General features: G+C 44.9%; 1 protein-coding gene across 1 annotated transcript; it reads right to left on the reverse strand.

The window, feature by feature from the left end:
* Window positions 1–11,859: 11,859 nt before the first annotated feature.
* Window positions 11,860–19,380, reverse strand: PTGS2 (prostaglandin-endoperoxide synthase 2). The gene is made up of 10 exons (XM_030279481.4): window positions 19,251–19,380; window positions 18,812–18,928; window positions 18,557–18,700; window positions 17,989–18,132; window positions 17,427–17,608; window positions 16,539–16,622; window positions 16,140–16,386; window positions 14,966–15,252; window positions 14,656–14,803; window positions 11,860–14,512 (listed from the first exon to the last, which is right to left on the reverse strand). The coding sequence occupies exons 1-10, from the start codon at window positions 19,378–19,380 to the stop codon at window positions 14,106–14,108; spliced, it is 1,890 nt and encodes a 629-aa protein (XP_030135341.1). The 3' UTR covers window positions 11,860–14,105.
* Between the last annotated feature and the right edge of the window lie 22 nt (window positions 19,381–19,402).

Below are 19,402 nucleotides of genomic sequence, written 5' to 3' on the forward strand. Positions count from 1 at the left end.
TCCTCTTAATTCCGACTATTGATGTACGCAATCCATTGACTCAAAACAGGTCAGGAGCAATGGATGACATTTACATGTGTAATTACATTATACACATAATCCACTGCTCTCAGAAACCTTTCAGGTGGTATTGTTAGCAGTCCTTTCTTTGGATTTAAACAGAGTTTATAACATGTCCATACTCTCTATGATACATAGTGTATACACTCCTCATTTAGAGTACTTCAGGTGGGGTGGTAATGGGTAAAAGTAAAGCAGATAAATCACATTTTGCCACGCAGCTACGATCAGCTGGGGTCACTACAGGCTTTCATTTTCTTGGGCGGAAGGAAAATCCTCGTGTGGAGTGCAAGCCGGGTCTGGGTGTGCTGCGCTAGCACCACGTCACCGTGAGCAGAGCAGCAGATGGAAAACCCATCCGTCTGCATCCCTGCCTTTCCCAGGAGCTCACACTTCTTCATCAACCAGTGCCAGGTGATGTCAGATTCCAGGAATTAAATAACAAAAACAGGCAACAAAAGAAATCATTGGTGCTGTTCCAAAGTGGTGGAACAAGAGTGGTGTTACACCATTCCTCTGGAGTGGGACAAAGAGGGATGAGGCTGTGTGAAGCTTTCTAAGCACTGTGATACAACTCCTGGCTCTCTAAGCCTTTCACAAGGTCTTCCTAACCTCGATCTCGTAGTGTTTGGGCTGCAAACTGGAACGATTTCACTTTATTGGGATTCTCTCAGTTATTCTGGCTTGCAATGAAGTGATTATGCTCTTCTTTATTCACCCCATAAAGTATTTCACTCTGGGTACTTTCTCCCTGCATGAGTGATAGCATGAGAGCACATAAACAGTTTCTGCCTTCTTAATTTTTACCTTTTTTTGGTTATTCTATACATTCAAATCTCTTGAAAAGACAGAAAAGTTACAATTTCACATACATAGAATCACAGAATCGCAGAATATCCTGAGTTGGAAAGGACCCAAAAAGCTCATAGAAGACCAGCTTTGATGTAATTGCATGTAATGTAAGGAGGAGCCATGACATTTTCATCATATTCTCTCCCTACTAAGTGCCCCAGTCCATATTTCTCCCTCCTCTGCTTTAGTGTAAGTCACAGATTATTTAGGCAGCCATCGGGACCTTTACGATTTCAGACGATTTCAGAAAATGTTCCAAAAATTGAAAAGTTTTACACATCCAAGTTGGTCTGAATCATCTTCTGTAGGTGCACAGCTCTGTCCGCTGACTACACTGGGAGAAAAGGCTCCTTTTTTGTCTTCTGAGTCACAGCTCAGTCGTCTTTGAAAAGCAACCGGAGAAGGATCAGACAGGAGGTGGGCCGTGGGTTTGAGTCCTTCCTCAGGGGGAAGAAATTCCTGGGATTTGTCAAAAGGAGTAAAATCTGCTAGACAAATCTCTTTGGGAGAGCCACGAGTAACAAGGGCTGTTCTGTAAAAAGGAAAGGAAAAGAAAAAGGAAGGAAGAGCTGGAAAGCAGGGGTGGTAAAGCGAGGGCGGAAAGCTCCATGGTGGCCCTGCAGATGTGGCAGGTGAGCCAGCCCAGGGGGGCTGTCCTTGGAGGCAGCTGGAGCTCCTGGGGGACAGTTGAATGTCCACGTCATATCTGTCAGCCCTTACTGCCCCCTTCCATGGTGACCTTGCCCATGTGGGAGAATGGATGGACATGGTGTGATGCCCACTGCTGACTGTTCCTGCTCAGTGCCTGTTTGCCCACTCTCAAATGCCTCTCCTGTTTATCGCTTCCCAGAGCCTTCCCCTTCCTCCACTGCCTTCATTCTTTTGCTCTCAGCATCTCTCTTTTTCTCTTCTTCCTATGCTTTCTCTTCATCACTCCTGTTCCTCTTCTTCCTTTGCTCCATATTCAATTCTGCCTCCTTGTGATATTTTTTTCCTACACAAGAAAAGCCATCACACTTTGGATGGTTTGTTTCTCTGCTGAATTGTGTCTTTCTGAAAAGGAAGCCCTTCACATGAAGGTCTGTGTTGCAACTTTTTGTTTCTGGACCACAAGAGCTGCTGCTGATGGAGGCCTCTGGGGACCATGAGAATATGAACAGTGATAATTAATGGAGCACTGCATACATGGAAGAAGTGGAAGAACTGATGACACAGGGCTGATGTTTGAGACTCTTAAGGAAAGGCTGCTGAGATGTTTCTCCTGCAGCTGTGGAGCAGTTCTCAATGCAATGCCCTTTCCCATATCCTTCTTCTAGAACATCCCCACCCTAAAGGTTCTGGGGTCCATCCCACACTGTGGTGATGGGTCTTTAGCTCAACCAAGTGAGCTTGTGGAGCTCTTCCAAAGGCACTGAGCCAAGCAGTGAATGCTGGACATTAAAATGTGTGTCTGCTCTGCACAGCCTTTCCAGGAAACTTCTCCAGGTCCTTGTGCCTGCAAAGAGCCCTGCTAGAGGAGAGGGGAGTGAGGAAACACTGGAAATGGCAGAAAGGAGCAGGGAGCACTTCTGCTCTCATCCAGGAGGTACCTCCTTTGTCCAGGCTCTTGGAGTAGTAGTCAAACCTCAAATAATTCAATTTACAGCTCCACAGCAGTTCGACTGCCAGTCTTGATGCCAGGACACCTGAGATCAGCCCCACTCATTTTAGACAGCTGCAGGGCTCTTATCTGTGCTTCTCACCCACTTCCCTGGTGTTCATGAACCTCTGGGTGATGTGCTCAACTTGGTGTCCTGTAGGGGTGTCCTTTGAGAGATGCACAGAAGGTGCCAGGGGAATCCTTGCACTTGGGACATGCTGGGGTGACTGTCCCACTGTGCTGCTCCCAGCACCCACAGCCCTGTGGTGGGAACCCTAGGGACCATGACATCACACAGAGGGCTGGGTTTTGTTAATATTCTCAAGTATCTCATAACTCTGAGATCTCTTCTGACCCCACAGGCAGCCTGAGTCTCCCTTTCCCATCAGACCATGGATTTCCCCATTCCCTGTTCAGGAACCACTCTGTGACCAGGCTCTCCTTGGTGACCCCAGGGTTGGGCCCATGATTGGCTGCATCCCCCCCGAATTCCAGGGCTCTGTTCTCCACCATGCTCTGGGAAGGAGGGGAGGAGGGAGCCATGGTGCCATAGCAGATCCTGCACCCCTCACGTCCTGCCCTCCTGGAGTGCGTCAGATGTGCCACGTAGAGCTCAAAAGTATGAACGGGTTGGTGTCTCTATCTTCACACGCCTTCACAGGCTGACATCAGAGTCAGAACAAACAAATAGGTAGGGTTTTCCCTACCCAATTTAAATTAATTTGGGTTGTTTCCCAAAGGCAGTTTTGCTGTGCTCTAGCACGAATTTTTGTGCTTCACAATGGTTCCACTTTGCATATAAGGGGAATTTTAAAACCTTTCTCCTTGTCTCAGTTCATTTGAGGGCAGCATTAAATATCTTATTTTTCCTTAGGCTTTCAAATCCCAAACAGTTTATGCATACCATGTTAAACATATTTTTTTCTATGATAATTGAAGAAATATGATCCAAGTGATGCAATCATATTTTGGCTTTTTCCTTTTAGAACATTGTGGCCCTGGGAATACACTGTCCAGGTGATGCTCTCTCTGCCAACTGGGCCAAAGAACTCTGCTCCAGGACTAGTGGTAGGCAGGAGATCCGTCATCCTACAAAAATGTTCCTATTTTATGATGGAAGAGAAATGAAAACTTAAAGTTGTGGGATTTTTAGATGAAAGACAGGAATTGATAGAGAAAGAGTGACCCTGCAACAGTGATTTTATTGGGAGTGAATGTTCTTACCTGGAGGATTGAGGTGTCACAAAAGCTCATCCCAAGCACTGGCCCAGGAGAGGTTAAACCTCTGGTCTCTCCGGCAGATGGAGGGGAGGAGGAAGGCCTCAGCTGTGTTTTGACCAACACATTCCTTGCTAGACCTGAGAAACACTTCCAAGGACACTTTAGTTGAACTTGGCTTTTCTCCAAAGTATTACATTCCAACAAAAGACTGATTTGCCTGAAAATTTCCATGGGCTCAAGCTGAGTGGTTTCCTTGCTTCCCAGGACACAAAGGAGATGGAAATGAGCTCCTGTTTGCTCTGGCGGGGTGGGGGCAAAAGGGGATTCCAGCTCTGGGTGCATGCGGCTCCACACGTCCGCTCCTTACTCATCCTGAGGCCACTCGAGATGCGTAATGTCACAGAGAAAAATAAACTTCACCTTAAAGATGCTTTTGTTGGAGATCAGGAAAAGTCCAGGGCCCATCTTGAGTCCAAAGGAGTTTCCTCAGTGTGGAAACCCAGGGCACCGGGAATATTTCCCTGTCTGCTCTGAGGGGTTCTGACTCCCAGGGAAGCACTGACTTTGACCCTCATTCATGGAGACAGTTTCCTAGACGTCAAGATAAATTAGAAACTACAAAACTGTGAAATAGATTGTAGAGTAGTTTAATATGTCACATGGGTGAGAAATTTAGGTTTTAGGATTTTTAGTATGTTATAGATGGGTTCAAGATGGAGGATATAGGGTGTTGTCTCGAGTTCATTTTACTTCCTCCTTCTTCCTTCTTCTTCTTGGGTTTAGGTGTATCTCGTAATTGGGTAGAAAAATCTGCATTGCGGGTTTTTAGGGGTCAGTTATTGGGTTAGAAAGGAAAATAATTTAGGTGTCACTTCTTCATTGGGTAGCTTAGTTTTTGATTAGACTTAAGAAACCTTGCAACACGAGGTCGTTAGCCATTTTTGTGCTGTTTTTCCTGCACGCAGAATCTGGTGCAGACAGCGTGCTGAAGCTTTGATAAGATGACAATAAACAGAAGCTGAAGACCAAAAAAGTCCTGTGAGTCTCTCGTTCCTGACACAGAACTGCTCCAGGAGGATTTCCCCTGCCAGGGGAGCCCCCAGGGAGCTACCCAATTTGGGGCCCACAAACTCATGTGAGGAATAGTTCTCTCCTCAGCACTGGCCGTGGCCCAGAAGGAACAAGAAGATCCAAATCATTCCATGATCCCATGCCTTTGTGTTTAGGGATGGGAAGGTTAAGGATTTGACTAGACATGCACGGACATTGTAAGGAGATGGTAAATATTTTTTTACTGGAAAGAAAAAAATAATTTGAGAGTAAAATCATACCTTGTTTTTCTCAATGCTGGACTCAGCCACAGGAACCTCAGCACTGCCCTCCCATGAATTTTTCCTATTGTGTTCTCCTGTTATAATTAATGTATTTATTTATTTTAAAATTTGTTTCATTGCACCTCTTCTGATTTCTGATATCATTGTGAAGCAGGGCTTAAGCTGTTTATTGCCTGACATGCAGCTCCTTATCTCAGCAGGTCTGTATTTCCTTCAAACCTAACTTTTATTCATTGCAAGATTTCTATGTTATATTCTATTCTAAATCAAAAATGTTCCTTCTCTTATAATATATTCTTACTTAAGTACTAAACATATGTTCCTTAAACATATGTTTAAATACTAAGCAAGAAGCCTAAAAGAGGTTTTATCATAGTCTGCAGGGTAGTATTTTACATTATGAAGATCAAAACTTGGAAGATGTTTATTATAACTTTTAATACTGGACTTGGAGACATGCTCCAGCTCTCACCTAAAAAGCAATAAACGCAAAGCAGCTCTCCTTTTCACCATGGAATGGTCCTCCCCATATTCCCCCCTTAAAAATAGATCTGAGGATAGAACTGGAAAGCTATTGTCTCAAAAAAAAAAAAAAAAAAAGGAATTAAAAAAAAAAAAAAAGGAGAGGCTCCAAGTCCAAATTTTCACATTTTCAAGCTTTTAGATAGATTTTAGATTGGTGAAAATTAGCTCAATAAAACTACAATGCAAAGTTTGCAGAAAATTTGGCTTGTATGAACTTGTTTTATAAGTAAATGCACTTCACTGCTTAGCACCTTGGAATCTGTGGCATGTCAGGGTTATGAGAAGCAGGGAGGGGAAATGAGGAGGGGTCTTGTTAGGGGACTCAAAGTGTACAGTCATTATTTTTGATTTAACATCACTAGTGGAGTAAGAAGAACTTGATTAGAGGAGACTTGAGCCTGGCTGTGAACTGGAAGGTGGGGCTGGCTTTGTGCAAGGCAGGCAATGATGGATTGCTCTGTCAAAGTGTGTGCATTTATGGCCCTTTAGTAATAAAGAACCTTAATCAACCTCCCATGTTGCCTACCCATTCAGGTACTGTTCATGAGTAATGTAGCTTCCTTTTTAAAGGATGGCTCTTCGTGTGAAAATAGAGCTAGAGGCAAATAAATAAAAATTTTATTAGTCACTCAAGATGATTTACTTGACTTCCAGTTCCCCCAGTAAATTTTGTAGTTACTGAGGATGAGCAAACAGATTTAATATGATGGGGAGCAGCACATCCTTCTCTCAATGTATTTTTTTCTCAGCCAAACTATTATGAAATCATTCCTCAGTCTTTCTTCTGGTTCCTGGTCTCTAAGTGAAGAGGACAAAAAATTTTAAAAATCATTAAATTTCTATTTTGGAGTTTGTTCTTGTAGTACCTGTCTGGAATCAGAAGTGACAGAAATCTCATGGGAACCTTTTCTAGGGAGCTTCCCTGTCCATTTTTGCAATGTTAGGAGATGAAGATGAGCTCTTGAATATTTCAGAAGTCAGTTCTAAATCTGATACACAAATGCAGAAGAGTTTTTCAGATTGGTTCAGAGCATGGAGCCTCCCAAGGTGCTGGTTTGTGTCGAATCACACTGGCACATTTTCAGTCTATTACAAATTCCATAGGGAAAAAGCTTTGCATCTCCCTTGTCATTGCATTTGCTGAAGAAGGTGGGTGGGAAGTGCAAATTATGTTTACAACAGCCCAAAGTCATGCAAATCATGTGCAGTTTCACCAATGATACCTCAAGTGCCATCTGAAGGCACTGGAGACCTGGCTGTTGAATAAACAAATATTAAGGAAAATGGTGGTAAATGTTCACTAATTTGCAGAGAAGATTTAAAGGGATTTACAATAAATATTTGCAACAAAGGGTGAATGAGGAAGTGACTTCAAAGAGGAAATCAACTTCCTAAAAAAAAAAAAAGGAACCCTGGGGATTTTTATTCTCAATTCACATGAGAAATGGTTTTATTTCTGCTGCTGCTTTTAAAAACATGGCCTGCTATGAACCATTGCATGCCCTATTTTTTCTTCTATTTAAAGAGATATTTTAACTGAAAAGCCTTACACATTTGGCATCTCCTTCCTAAGTGATCCAGAAAACCTGCCTGCACTCTGGGGGTGCTGTGAACTTCACTGTCAGACAGAAAATTTCCAGAGATGCTTTCAGGAGTGCCCAGGAGTTGCAGAAAACAAACCCCTGGGCTCTGCTGAAGCAGAGTCACTTTTCAAAGTCTCATCTCTCCTTGAGTGTTCTGATATTTTTTCTGCAGTTATGGGAGACATTAACTTCACGTATGGTGTTCATATGCCCCTCAAATTTTCCTCAAAATGAGATAAGGATTTTTTTTCTTTCTTCAGACTGAGGAAAAACACACAGAAGCTTCAGATCAGTGTTTTATCCACCTACTGAGCTGGAGATTCAACATATAATAGAATGAAAACTATGCCTGATGCAGAGTGAAGACTATGTAGAACATACAAGGTTTCATACTATACAATTATGCCATCTATCCTTTGGAATTATGCTAATCCTTTTCTTGATTTATAAATAGGTCTTCCTCTTCATGATTAGGTTGGGAAATCTTTTTTCCCCATCCAGCCTGGGTCAGTTATGATGACAAACACCAAAACACTTGACCTAGCAAGCAGTGAAAAGATGGTTCACTGTCCCACTGCCAGAAACACATCCTGAGTTTGCCTGAAATTCTACCAATTCATTTGACACTCAGATAACTCACTCCATTTCTAATTTTAAAATATTTTTTTTCCTGCCTTCGTGGAAATTCTCCATGCTATAAAAATCCCAGCCCTGATTTAGTTGGAATGGTCTCTCCCTCCCTGCCTCTTTGGACGTAATAGCTCTGGATGTGATGGCATCACCACAGGGAATATCCCTGCCTTGTGTAAGAGCTGCTATTTCACCTCTGTGCCAGCTCAGCCAGGATTTGCTTTAATGAGTACCCACCACTGCTACTTAGAAACTCTGCCATTATTTGTTAGGCAGGATTAGTTAATCTTGTCTAGGCAACAAGCCACAACTGCAAGGACACTGAGCTGTCTCAGCTCTCAGGGCAGGGTTTTGGAGCTGCCAGAGAACAGCTGTGTTTTGTTACTCTGTCATGGCTCACTGGAGCGTTTCAGTGCTTAAAATCATATTAAAAGATCCTTTTGCTGGGTTTTTATCCCAAAGTCCTGGTGCTCCCTGTGGTCATGGTTTCACCTCCCACCTTTAAGGACTTTCCAGCATAAATTTGGGGATCCCTGTTAGTTGAAGCCTCTGTGGCTTGCACGGTGTTCCCTTGATGAATGCCTATGGAATAATTTCTTTGGGTAGATCTTCTAAACAGGAAAGGAAGATGAGACCATTCAGGGAAAAGGCCTTCCCACCTCCACAGCTGCTCAGTGTCCTGGGCATTCTCTTAGCAATTTTGGGGTGGGTGTGTGCGTGCTTCAAAGGTTTCAGGTACTCTCAGGAAAGTCAACCTCAAACGCGGCGCTTTTGGGGCAAACAGATGGGTGTTAAAGTTCCCTGTCAGCAGGGCAGGTTTGGACAGAGGTGCTCGCACGTACCTATACCCACCACGGAGTGAGCCTGGGCTACACCTGGTTACTGTGAGAAAATAAAATACAGAGCAGGAATGCAGCTCCCACAGTGCCTTGGAAGGATTGTGGGGTTTGTCCTGAGACAGAAGGATGAGCTGATACTTTGATCTTGGAGGGCTTTTCCAACCTTACTGATTCTGATTCTATTATGTAAAGATCTGAGGTACTTGCAAGCAGGATGCTCCTGGTTGTGTGACACTTTGTGTTTTGCCAGTGCCCTTCTGGTAAGTATTAAATAATTTAACATTAAAAAAAAAAAAAATATATATATATATATATATAATATATATATATTAGGGTTGCAGTTGATTAGAAGATGCAAAGAATTTTCAAGTTTTTGTAGATGTGCTCTGCTATGGGCTAGACAGAATCCTAGAAATCCAGAGTGGCTGGAGTTGGAAGGGACCTTAAAGATCCTCTCTACCCCCTGCCACTTCCAGGCGTCCTGGTTGCTCCAAGACTCATTCAGCCTGGCCTTGGACATTTCCAGGGATGAGGCACTGATGCAGAGATCCTCAGTGGGTATGCAATGGGTTGGTTTGAAAGCAGATATTTTGAACATTATTTGTCTTCTTCCCCCAGGTTTAGTGTTTCCCTGCCTTGCTTTCTCTTTGTTGGGGAAGGCCTGCTGGATGAAAAGTAACCAGCATGAGTCAAATTCAGAGTGCTCTGTACCCTGCCCTCTCCAATGGCAGACTGGTGAGGTCTCACCAGCTTTAACAGGCTCCCTCTTCCAAAGCTGCTCAGCTCCCAACTTGCCCAGGCCACCTCTGGCTTTGATCTCCCAGGTTTTGGCTAGATGTGAATGCTGAGATTTTCAGTGAGGACTCAGGATTTTCAGACAAGAAAATCACAGAATGGAAAATTGGGTTGGGTTGGAGTTTGATTGTGATCCGTGTCTTGCCACTAAAAATGAAAATATCTGGACTTACTCTGTAAGTAAGCACAGAAGTCCCAGATTTTATGCTAATAGGAAAAAACCAAGAGGTTCAGAGGAAAGAATTACAAATTGAATCCAATCCTGCTGCTCTGTAGTGTTATTTGCAAACTGAAATCCCAGATTAAAGGAAGAGGAGCACTCAGCTCTTCCCAAGGAGGGTTTATTCCCTATGATATTCCTTTGGGATATCGCTGCAATTCTGCCTTGTGTAGCCCTTTTCATGTATTTTAGCAAAGTGGGTAGGATGTCTCAGTTCACCTCCTTTTCCACATTTAGAGCATAGAACTACAGCCTTCTCTTTTCTGTCCTATATGTATATTCCTACAACATTTTGGTGTTTTCCTTCCTGATCTTCCAAAGGGAACAGCACAGATTTGCAATAAGCTTTCCAGAGCTGTTCACCTATTTCATTGGCTGTGGACAAGCCGGGAACACATGGCAGATCCATTCCCTCTCTCCAGCCAAGGTACCTGCTGACTTCTCTGGATTTATGCTGAAAACAAAAGGATTATTTTCTTACAACCACTTGTTGCAGGAAGGTCTCCTGGAATCTAGAAAAGCAGCTGCCTTGGGAGCTCACTGAAGCTCAGCTCAGCTCAGCTCAGGTGCAGAACCCAATCTAGTCAGGTGCCTGTAGGGCTCCTACTTGGCGCGTGCAAGGAACTCCTATGCGTTGGCAGAGAGGGAGTAATGCTGGGGAAAGCCCTTGGCAGAGATGGGAGGTGACCTCCTCCCAAAGCATGGAGCTCTCGTGAGCCTGGATGAACTTCCTGCTGAGCCCCCATCCTTGATCACACAGTTCCCTCAAACCAGGCTGGGGAGAAAGAATTTGGCAGGGCAGGTTTCCTCTGGGGAACATTCTTGTCTTTTGTGTCATCAGGACATGCCCCTGCTCAGAGGGAAGGAGGAGCTCCTCGATCAAACTATCTCAGCCATTGCGTTTGAATCCATTCCCTAATTAGGGCAGCAGTCACCCAAAACACCTTCTCCATGGATGATCCCGCAGCCTCCTGATCGCTGCCCGTCATCTCCCACTGAAACCACCTGCCTTGTCCTCCCTCCTCCCTTGCTCAGCTTTCCCCCAAACAGGGGAGTGGCAACTCACCTGTGGGGACAATGAGCTGACTGGGCATCAAAGGAAAAAACCCCACATGTGGTCTGCTCCTGCCCCATTCACTCACAGTTGGAGAGGCACTGAAGTGATGCTTTTGCAAGAGTCCTGAGGATGTTTCATTTTTGGGACTGAAGATGGTCACTGAAGTGATGAGGAGTGAGGGGTGAGAAGAATTGCTGGAGGTGTTTAGGTGCCTGGGTGCAGGAGGAATGCAAAGGAACTGCACATCTGTGGAGATGGAAACAAGCTCCAAAGCAGAGGCAGAACTGCCACACACTCAGGGCTGGAGGGTTGTTGGGAATATTGACCTGTGGGACACTGGGATGAGCTTGGACTGAAGAGAACTCTGGGTGGCTCTGGGGCTGGTCTCTAGGCAGAGCTGTGAGAGGACAGGGCACCAGTATTGGGATGGGTGAGTACTGGGGACAGTCAGCAGTGGGATGATCAAGGGGGCCTGAGGTGACATTTGGTCAGAGGCTGGTGCAGGTGGTGACTGACAGGTGGTACAGGGATCTCCTGGGATGTCTCCTTCTCAGCTTCCCCTTGTTTCTCACCAGAGGTGAAAATGTAGGGAATAGGCTGGGTAGCCTCAAAGGTGTTCACTTGGACACATTGTCCAAGCTCCTGCTCCAGCTTTCAGGAAGCACAGCCCTGCACTGGTCTAGTGGTCACTTGCATGCCAAAGCAGTTTCCCCTTCTGGAGAATGCCACGCATGAAAGGAAACAGCCCTAGGCTGCTCTAGCCTGGGAAAAGGGAAGAGAGGAAGGGAAGTCAGTTACACCAAGGTGGTGTTGTGCAATTCCAGTATTGTAGTTTCCCTTTGAAACTGCCAGGGCTGTGCTGGCAGCCGTGCTGTAGATAAGAGAAGCTGACTCCTCCAGGGATGGAACAGTGAAATCTCTTTTCACTTGAGGCCAAAGGGAAAAAAATTACTCCATCTGGGCAATTTAAGCTACAGGCATCTTGGCTTTGACACATCAGAGAATTTAGTGCTGCTGGTAATGCCCTGTAATTCTCAATGTAATCAATTAAAAAACTGTTCCACTCTAAATACTGCTGAAGGAAAACACATACAAACGGGCACATAAAGGTAATGTTTTCAATTTATTTATATAAACAATTGCATTTTAACAACATTGTTGTCCTACAAAAATAAAGTGAAAAACAATTCACAGAATTTTAAATAAATAATCTCAAACATCAATATTTAGCAGCTGCAGAGTACAGAATGCAGAGTGCACAGGAATCCTTGCTGAAGCAGCCTGTAACTTAATTCAAGTGAGATGGTCTAAGGAATTCCTCTGTGCCTGCCCCAAAAGAACTCGATCGGTCCAGACTTGCCTCCCTTTGACTCTCTGCCAAACCCCGCTCCTGGGTTAGTGGCAGAAGGGTGCTCTGAAGGGTGCCCAGAGCTGGGTCTGATGGACAATTTGCACGAGGAACAAGTGTCCGAGCAGTGCTCACGCGTTAGCACGTACAGCACTGACCACCTTTGCAAACAAGGGGAGAGAAGGTTTTCCTTTCTTCGTGCTTCAAACAGAGAAAGGAAAACAAATGCCCTTCTTGCTCCCACAGCATCCATACCAAGGACCACTCCAGATGAGTCACTGGTATCGATGGCTGCAGGAGAGATTGGCTCTGCTGTTGATGGCCACAACTACAGCCCTACCCAGCATGAGGCACGGCTGGCTCTACACAAATCCATGGAAACAGAAGCCACAGACAAACTACACTGCTGACAGAGCTGGTACAATGCACAAGCCTCTACAAGTGCTTGAGAGTTCAGATGAAATAGAAAACTCAAGTCCTTTTCCACAAGTAGTCAAGTAATTTTGGGCAGGGGCACAGAATACCCGGTTGCTGCTCTATTCCAGTCTGAAGTGACATTTTCTTTTCCCCTATAGTTCCCCAGTTGCTTTTATGGGAAGATCATCTTCTATATTTCCTCTCTAGAAATTAAAAAAAGATACCCTTACATGCAAAGTCTGAAGTCCTATACAAGATCCTGTGTAATCTATGTGACCAGATGAGACTACATATTTTACTGCTGGATTAGGACAAATATGTCTAGGAGATTTTGTGCTGGCCAGTATTAAAGAAGCTTAAGCCACTTACTTAAAATAATTCTGTTTATAAATGATAAATAAAATATTATCCCTCCTCCCACCCCAATAAATAGAAGTACAAATTGCACATACAGCTTGTGCACACAGGCAGAGCTACCTGTACCTTCAAGTGCTGCTGAATCTCATGTTCAGTCTTCTGTGTATTTACAGAGCTGCTCAGTTTACAGCCCCCCAATCTTTGGGAGCACAAAGCCACAGCACGCCCTAATTCCAGCTATACTGTCCTCCTGTCCTTAGAGTAACAGACATGAAAATTACATTATCAAGTAGACCAGAGAACTACAGCTACGAAAAGAATCCCAGTGCCTTGGGCCAAGTTCAAGACCTCCCCAGAGTTACATAATAAAAATCCTGATCCAAATGCAAGCAGCCTTCTATTGCAGCCTGACAGTCAGTTACTGCTAAGCTCAGTATTTCATTCTCACCCCCTTACACAACAAATACCTCTGTCACACTTCCTTCAAAAAGAAGTAGAATCCAGGAAAAGTACTATTTTGTTTAAATATTTAAAACATTATAAATATATTTTTAAAAAGTTGTAAAAAATTACTTTAAATATTTAAAACATTAAAAATGAGTTTTTATAAAGCTGTAAAAAAATTTACTTTTATCTAAATCCAGAAGTGGATCTGTACATAAGAGACATTAAGTTATGATACAAAGGGCCCTCTCTGCAGTGAGGGAGAGGTAGTATCAACAACAAATGCAATGCATTTTCTGACCTTACATAAAGAAGTGAGTCTCAAGTATTTTTTTGTTAATTTTTGAGTGCTCATATGAAATCCATAATCTCTTCTGGCAGTTTTCATTAAGTCAGATTTTTTCTTGTACTTTCATCAATAGCTGCTTTCAACTTGCTGATAAAAAAAATAGTTGCTTTTGTAGTGTTATGTGACCTATGAACACTGCCAGACAGAATAACCACTACTCCCCTTCATCAAGTATTAAAACAATAGGAAAAAGAAGATGGAACCTTTATCCACTTTGGAATACATCATTCTGTTACAGAAGATTTTAAACAAGGGATTCACCACTGTCAAGCTGAAACACAGAAAATCCCTTTTGTAAATTTAAGCCTTACCTCAGTAAGGAATTTAAAGCAACCCCCACAATGAAGATGCTCAAGTTGGTTTTTTAAATACTGAGCCATAAATAGAATAAATAACACAGTTAATAAATAAATAAATAGAGAGACAGCTGGATGTCTACAGCTCGGCAGAGCGCTCTTTCAGCAGGAGCGTGGGGTTGATATCTTCCATGGCAGTTTTTGAGGTACTAACGTTAATCGTGGCCTCGGTGGGCTCGGGAGGCAGGATGTGGAAGGCGGTGAAGGGACAGCCCTTCACGTTGTTGCAGATGAGCTTCTGCAGAGAGGCCGTGTTGACGATGTCGAAGCCCACCTTGCCCCCGAAGGTGCTGGGCTTCCAGTACTCAGGGGAGCAGATGGCGTTGCCCATCAGCCCCTTCAGGGAGAACGGTGCCCCCATCTCCACCATGGTCTCGCCAAAGATGGCCCCGGGCCGGGGCTTCTCCACCAGCAGGCCGGGGTACAGCTCCATGGCATCGATGTCCCCGTACAGCTCCTCCAGCTCCGCTGCCATCTCTTTTTCTCCTGCAACGAGTAAATACTGTAAGTGGAAAAACCCCATTTTTTGTGCAAGACTGTCCTGCTCAAGCCCCGTAACGACACTGCAGGACTCTGTGGGCATTTTAAGCCAATGTCTCTTATTTGCTGGGAAGGATGAGGGCTGTTACCTGTAAGTTCTTCGAAGGATCGGAATGGTTTCAGCATGAAGCGTTTCCTGTACTCGTTCAAGGACTGGTACCTCATCTGCCTGCTTTGGTCAATGGAGGCCTTTGCCACTTTCTGTACTGCAGCAGGAACATTCTTCCCACCAGCAACCTGTACATGAAAGAGGAAAAGCTGTAAGATCTCCTGATATGAGTCATAAGGAAGTTGTGCCTTTCCAGTGATTAGTTTTAAATAGCCTTATCCCATTCCCTTGTCCCACCCCCAGAGACTCATGCTTCTGTTGGTTCACCGTCAACTTGAGGAAAGACCTACCCTGCCAGCACTTTGCTTGGAGAAAGATTTGACCATATGGGACAGTCCGTGCTCCAGCATGATGGAGTTGTTGTAGAGGAACTGCTGGAAGGTGTACTCCTGGTCGTTGATCTGGAAGGTATCGGGCAGCAGTGGGTGCCAGTGGTACAGGGTGTTGAACTCGGCTGCGATGCGGTTCTGGTACTGGAACTTCTGGTTGAACAGCAGCTCGGGGTCAAACTTCAGCTTGAAGTGGTACCCACTCAGGTGCTGCACATAGTCCTCTATAACGATCTTGATTGTCTCTCCTGTTGGACAAAGGAACAGGAGAGAATGTTAGCACTGCTTCTCCTCAGTGGCAGGGAAAACACCATTTCTGAATTGCTCTAAAATATACTACAGTGAACAGGACAACAAACACTTTTCTGTAATCTCTCCTAGAAATCAATTAATGCATTTTATGTGACTAAGGGGTGGAACAGTACTTCAGATCCCAAGAGTTCTTGGCTGTGGGTAGTGAGGTATTTTCTACAGCCTGTTTTCCCCTCCCAAGACAATTCCTTGCACCCTCCACAGAACAGCACACACCAGTATCTACACTGTGTTCACTAGGACAGAGGGAGGGGATAATGAAGAAAGTTGAAGTCTGAAAGCAAATCTCAGCTTCTGAACTATGTAATACAATTGTCTTGGTTTATGGTTTCAGCTGAGGCAAGGTTTTTTCCAGCTTAGAGCACATCACCTTTTACATAAGATGAAATATCACTGGGCACACAATTAGACAGGACAACTATGCAGAATTACATTTTACATAACCTTCTGAACTTTAGACTTAATCACAGGCCTTCTTTTAAAGCATACCTGAACTGACCCAACCCTTGGGGAAAAAAAGTCAAAACCCCAGATCAGGGAGCCTGAGGTCATCCACCCTCACAGGCTTTCTCTGAGAAAGGAACCTGAGCTTCCTGTCTTTTCACTGCTTTCAGTTCTGCTTTCCTCAGATGAAAGGAAACTGACTGTCCCTGAGTTTTCTTCAGTTCCATCTTTAGCAGAGCTGGGGGGAAGCTGCACCTCAACACAACCCCGGCGACAGGCCCCGAAGGAGCCACTCACGCTCCAATTTAGGGGACAGCTTCCCCCTCACTCCAGCCATGCAGGCTCAGGCTGGAGCTGCACGCAGCAGCAGGGCTCTCACCGATCAGAATGAGCCGGGCGGTCTGGAAGAGCTGCTCGTCGTCCCACTCGGGGTGCTGGTGCTTGAGCACGTCGCAGACACGGTTGTGCTCGCGCAGCCAGATCGTGGCGTACATCATCAGCCCTGGCACCAGCCCGAACACCTCCTGCCCCACGGAGAAGCGCAGGTGCTCGGGCACGTGGGGTGGGTACAGCATCTCTGCCTGTGTGTCCCGCACCGTCGGCGGGTACATTTCTCCATCGATCATCTGTGCGAGGGGCAAACAACAGGAGCTGTGAGCTACGATACTTTGGTTAAGCTCTGACTCAGACTTTAGATCACCTACACCATTGGCACAGCACTAATTTAGGAAATCTATGCCATCCAGTAAGAAGGTAGGAATTCTGAGCTAAGACATACCTGGTATTTTAGCTTTCCATCCTTTCGAAGCCTCAGTTTAAGTTGTCTCTCCAGAGTCTCTCCATAAATGTGGTTCAAGTCAACCTATAAAATAAAAGCATTTGGGACATGAAGCTAACCTGCATTTTTTTCTATTTTAGGATAAGTCCCTCTTCTATGGATAACAATAGGAGTTCACCCCCTAGATGTTTACCTTTCAATTATACTACTGCTACCTTATAAGTATCATGCACCGATATTTAAGATGAAGCCAAATTATTTCCTGGCAACTGGAGCCACCTCTGCATAAGAGGAGGTTGTTACATCAGTAATATAAAAGGACTCTGTTTAAAGTGTCAGCAATTTTTTATTATGCAGACAGCTTTCTATATATACACACACAATTTATAGCTTTGGTTTGGACATAAGAGTGACACTTATAGTAAAGAACTCTTTGTCCAAAGGATGCCTATCTTGTAGGGAAAGATTTTAAATCCAAGTCTGCTTTTGAAGTTCTTTTTAAACTAAGGGTATTGGCAGTAAGTAAGCAATACTAAAATGCTGGATACAGCTCTTTGGAACTGACAGAGTCCAGAGAAGTTTTGGATACTCACTACATCTAACATGCTTTAAGTGAAAGCAGATTTTTGGGAACAATAAGAGATCACTGGGCAGGTATTTTAAACAGAACCACTTGGGCAGAGCATGTAGTTCTGAGCCGGGAAGAGATGCTGCCGAACACTGGAATTTGGCCTGCAGAGCAGTTAGAGAAGGGGTAATCCTACGGGACTGTGGCACAGTGTGTGCACAGGTGTTTGTGTCCCCTGGCAACACAGGATGCCATTCTGGCCATTCCAATGCTCAGCAGCTCCCGGAGAACACGAGCTGTGTCCCCAGCCGTGACCGTACCCCGTGGCCGAGCGCTCTGGTGAAGGCAGGGCCCCGCTTCTGGTCCGTCTTGAAGAACTGGTGGGTGAAGTGCTGGGCAAAGAACGTGAACATCACGTTTGTGCCTTGCGGGTCGGGAATAAACTTTCTCCTCAGCAAAAACTTCTCCACGATCAGCTTCGAATCCGGGAGCTCTTTCTTACCTGTGGGAGAAACAGACAGTGAGATATTCAAGACAACTCTTTATGCAATACTGAAGTTTATTCCTAAGAAAAAGGCTTAAGACTTTCAGTGGAATATAATGACAGTGGCATACAAACAAGGGGAATTACCTACTTTTCTATGCTCACTTTCTTGATTTTATTAGAAATTTCTAAATTCCCTGCTCTTAGCATATAACTCAATAGCAAGAACAAGAATAATATCTTTTAGATATTTAAACAATATATCCAAAACATGGTTATTCCTAAAGTCAACTACACTGAAAAAATGCTACACACAAGCAGGTCTCATAGGAACTACTACTTATTTTTTCCTCTTAGAAAAGACCAAGCAATCATTACGTGTCTAGCTTATTCCTCACCTTTAACACCCATTGGTGTTGGGCAGTCAAGTCCTACTGGTGGAAGGCTTCTTGTGTAGTAGGAAAGATTGGAATAAGCTTCCCAGCTTTTGTAACTGTAGTCACTATTGTAAGTTGGTGGGCTGTCAATCAAGTGTGATCTTGCTGAAAGACAAATAAATATATGGTTATTTTTAACTGTACAGTTTAGTCTCAAAAAGTAAATCACAAAGCCAGATCTTCTGCATATATTTGGCAGCAGTTGTAAATTCCACACATATCAGTTACTGATGTTAAATATGATTACAGTTACTGAATAACAGAACTGGATCCTAGCTGATCAGCTGGATCTCACTATTAGCATGAGCAATGGGGTGCCAAGTTCATGTCGGCAAAATCCTGGACTCTTCAGAAAGCAGAATCAAGCTGCACTTCAGCATGTTTCATACAAGCCTGCATCATGCAGAAGTCTTAAATTTTGGTCTTTAACTTCAGTGCAATTTAGGCTGCTTGGTTTGTAGACAGATCAATTCAGTACAATATTCTGGAGTAAAATTTAAGAGGACTGGAAGAGACAATTTATACTTACACGTTAGTACATATCTCATAATAGCGTCCCTTAAGAAGGGAATGTTGTTGATGATATTCCAGACTCCTTGGAAGTGGGTGAGGATGTAGTGGACAGTGTTTGGCGATGGTTTCAGTGCTAGCCTCAGCCACGTGAAGAATTCCGCTGTGGACGACAGTGGGCAGGTTATTATCATTTAGCTTATGGAGGATATCCTGCGATGCTGGAATTGGACAGCGCGTTTCATTTCCACGGAGAGGGGTGTGGGATACTCACGTGTGCTGCAGTTCTGCCCGTAGTAGCCTGTCCTGGTGCAGTCGCACTCGTAGCGATCCGGCCCAGCGGTCATGCAGACGCCTCTGTTCTGGCAGGGGTTCGAGCAGCAAGGGTTGGCTGCGGGGGAACCAGAGCTCAGGTTAGCATCTCCGCAATAATTCCCACCTTGTCAAGACTTCATTCAGCGAACGAGAACGCCCTGGAGCTTAACGCTGATCAGGGAGGCATCACAGCGACCATCCATCCACCTCTGGGCTACCAGGGAGCAGCTCTAAAAGCGCAGGAATTCGCCTCGTGTCTGCTGCCAGCAATAACCCCGCTCAGAAGGCGAGATCATCCCTCACAGGCCAGCGGGGACCTGGCTCCCACACACAGCAGAGAAGTGGCAAGCGAGCGAGGAGCAGGAGAAGCAGAAAGGCAAAGCGCGGCGCGGACTCACCGGCGCGGCCGGCGGCCAGCAGCGCGGCCAGCAGGGCCAGGGGCAGCAGCGGCATGGCGGGGCTGGGCTGGCGGGGCTGGCTCCCCGGGGCTCGGGCTGGCAGCTCCAAGTGCCGGCCTCCGCCGCACATCCCCTATTTATGGCAGTGCCGA

The sequence above is a fragment of the Taeniopygia guttata genome, chromosome 8 (assembly GCF_048771995.1).
Source record: "Taeniopygia guttata chromosome 8, bTaeGut7.mat, whole genome shotgun sequence".
In the NCBI taxonomy this organism is placed as follows: Eukaryota; Metazoa; Chordata; class Aves; order Passeriformes; family Estrildidae; genus Taeniopygia; species Taeniopygia guttata.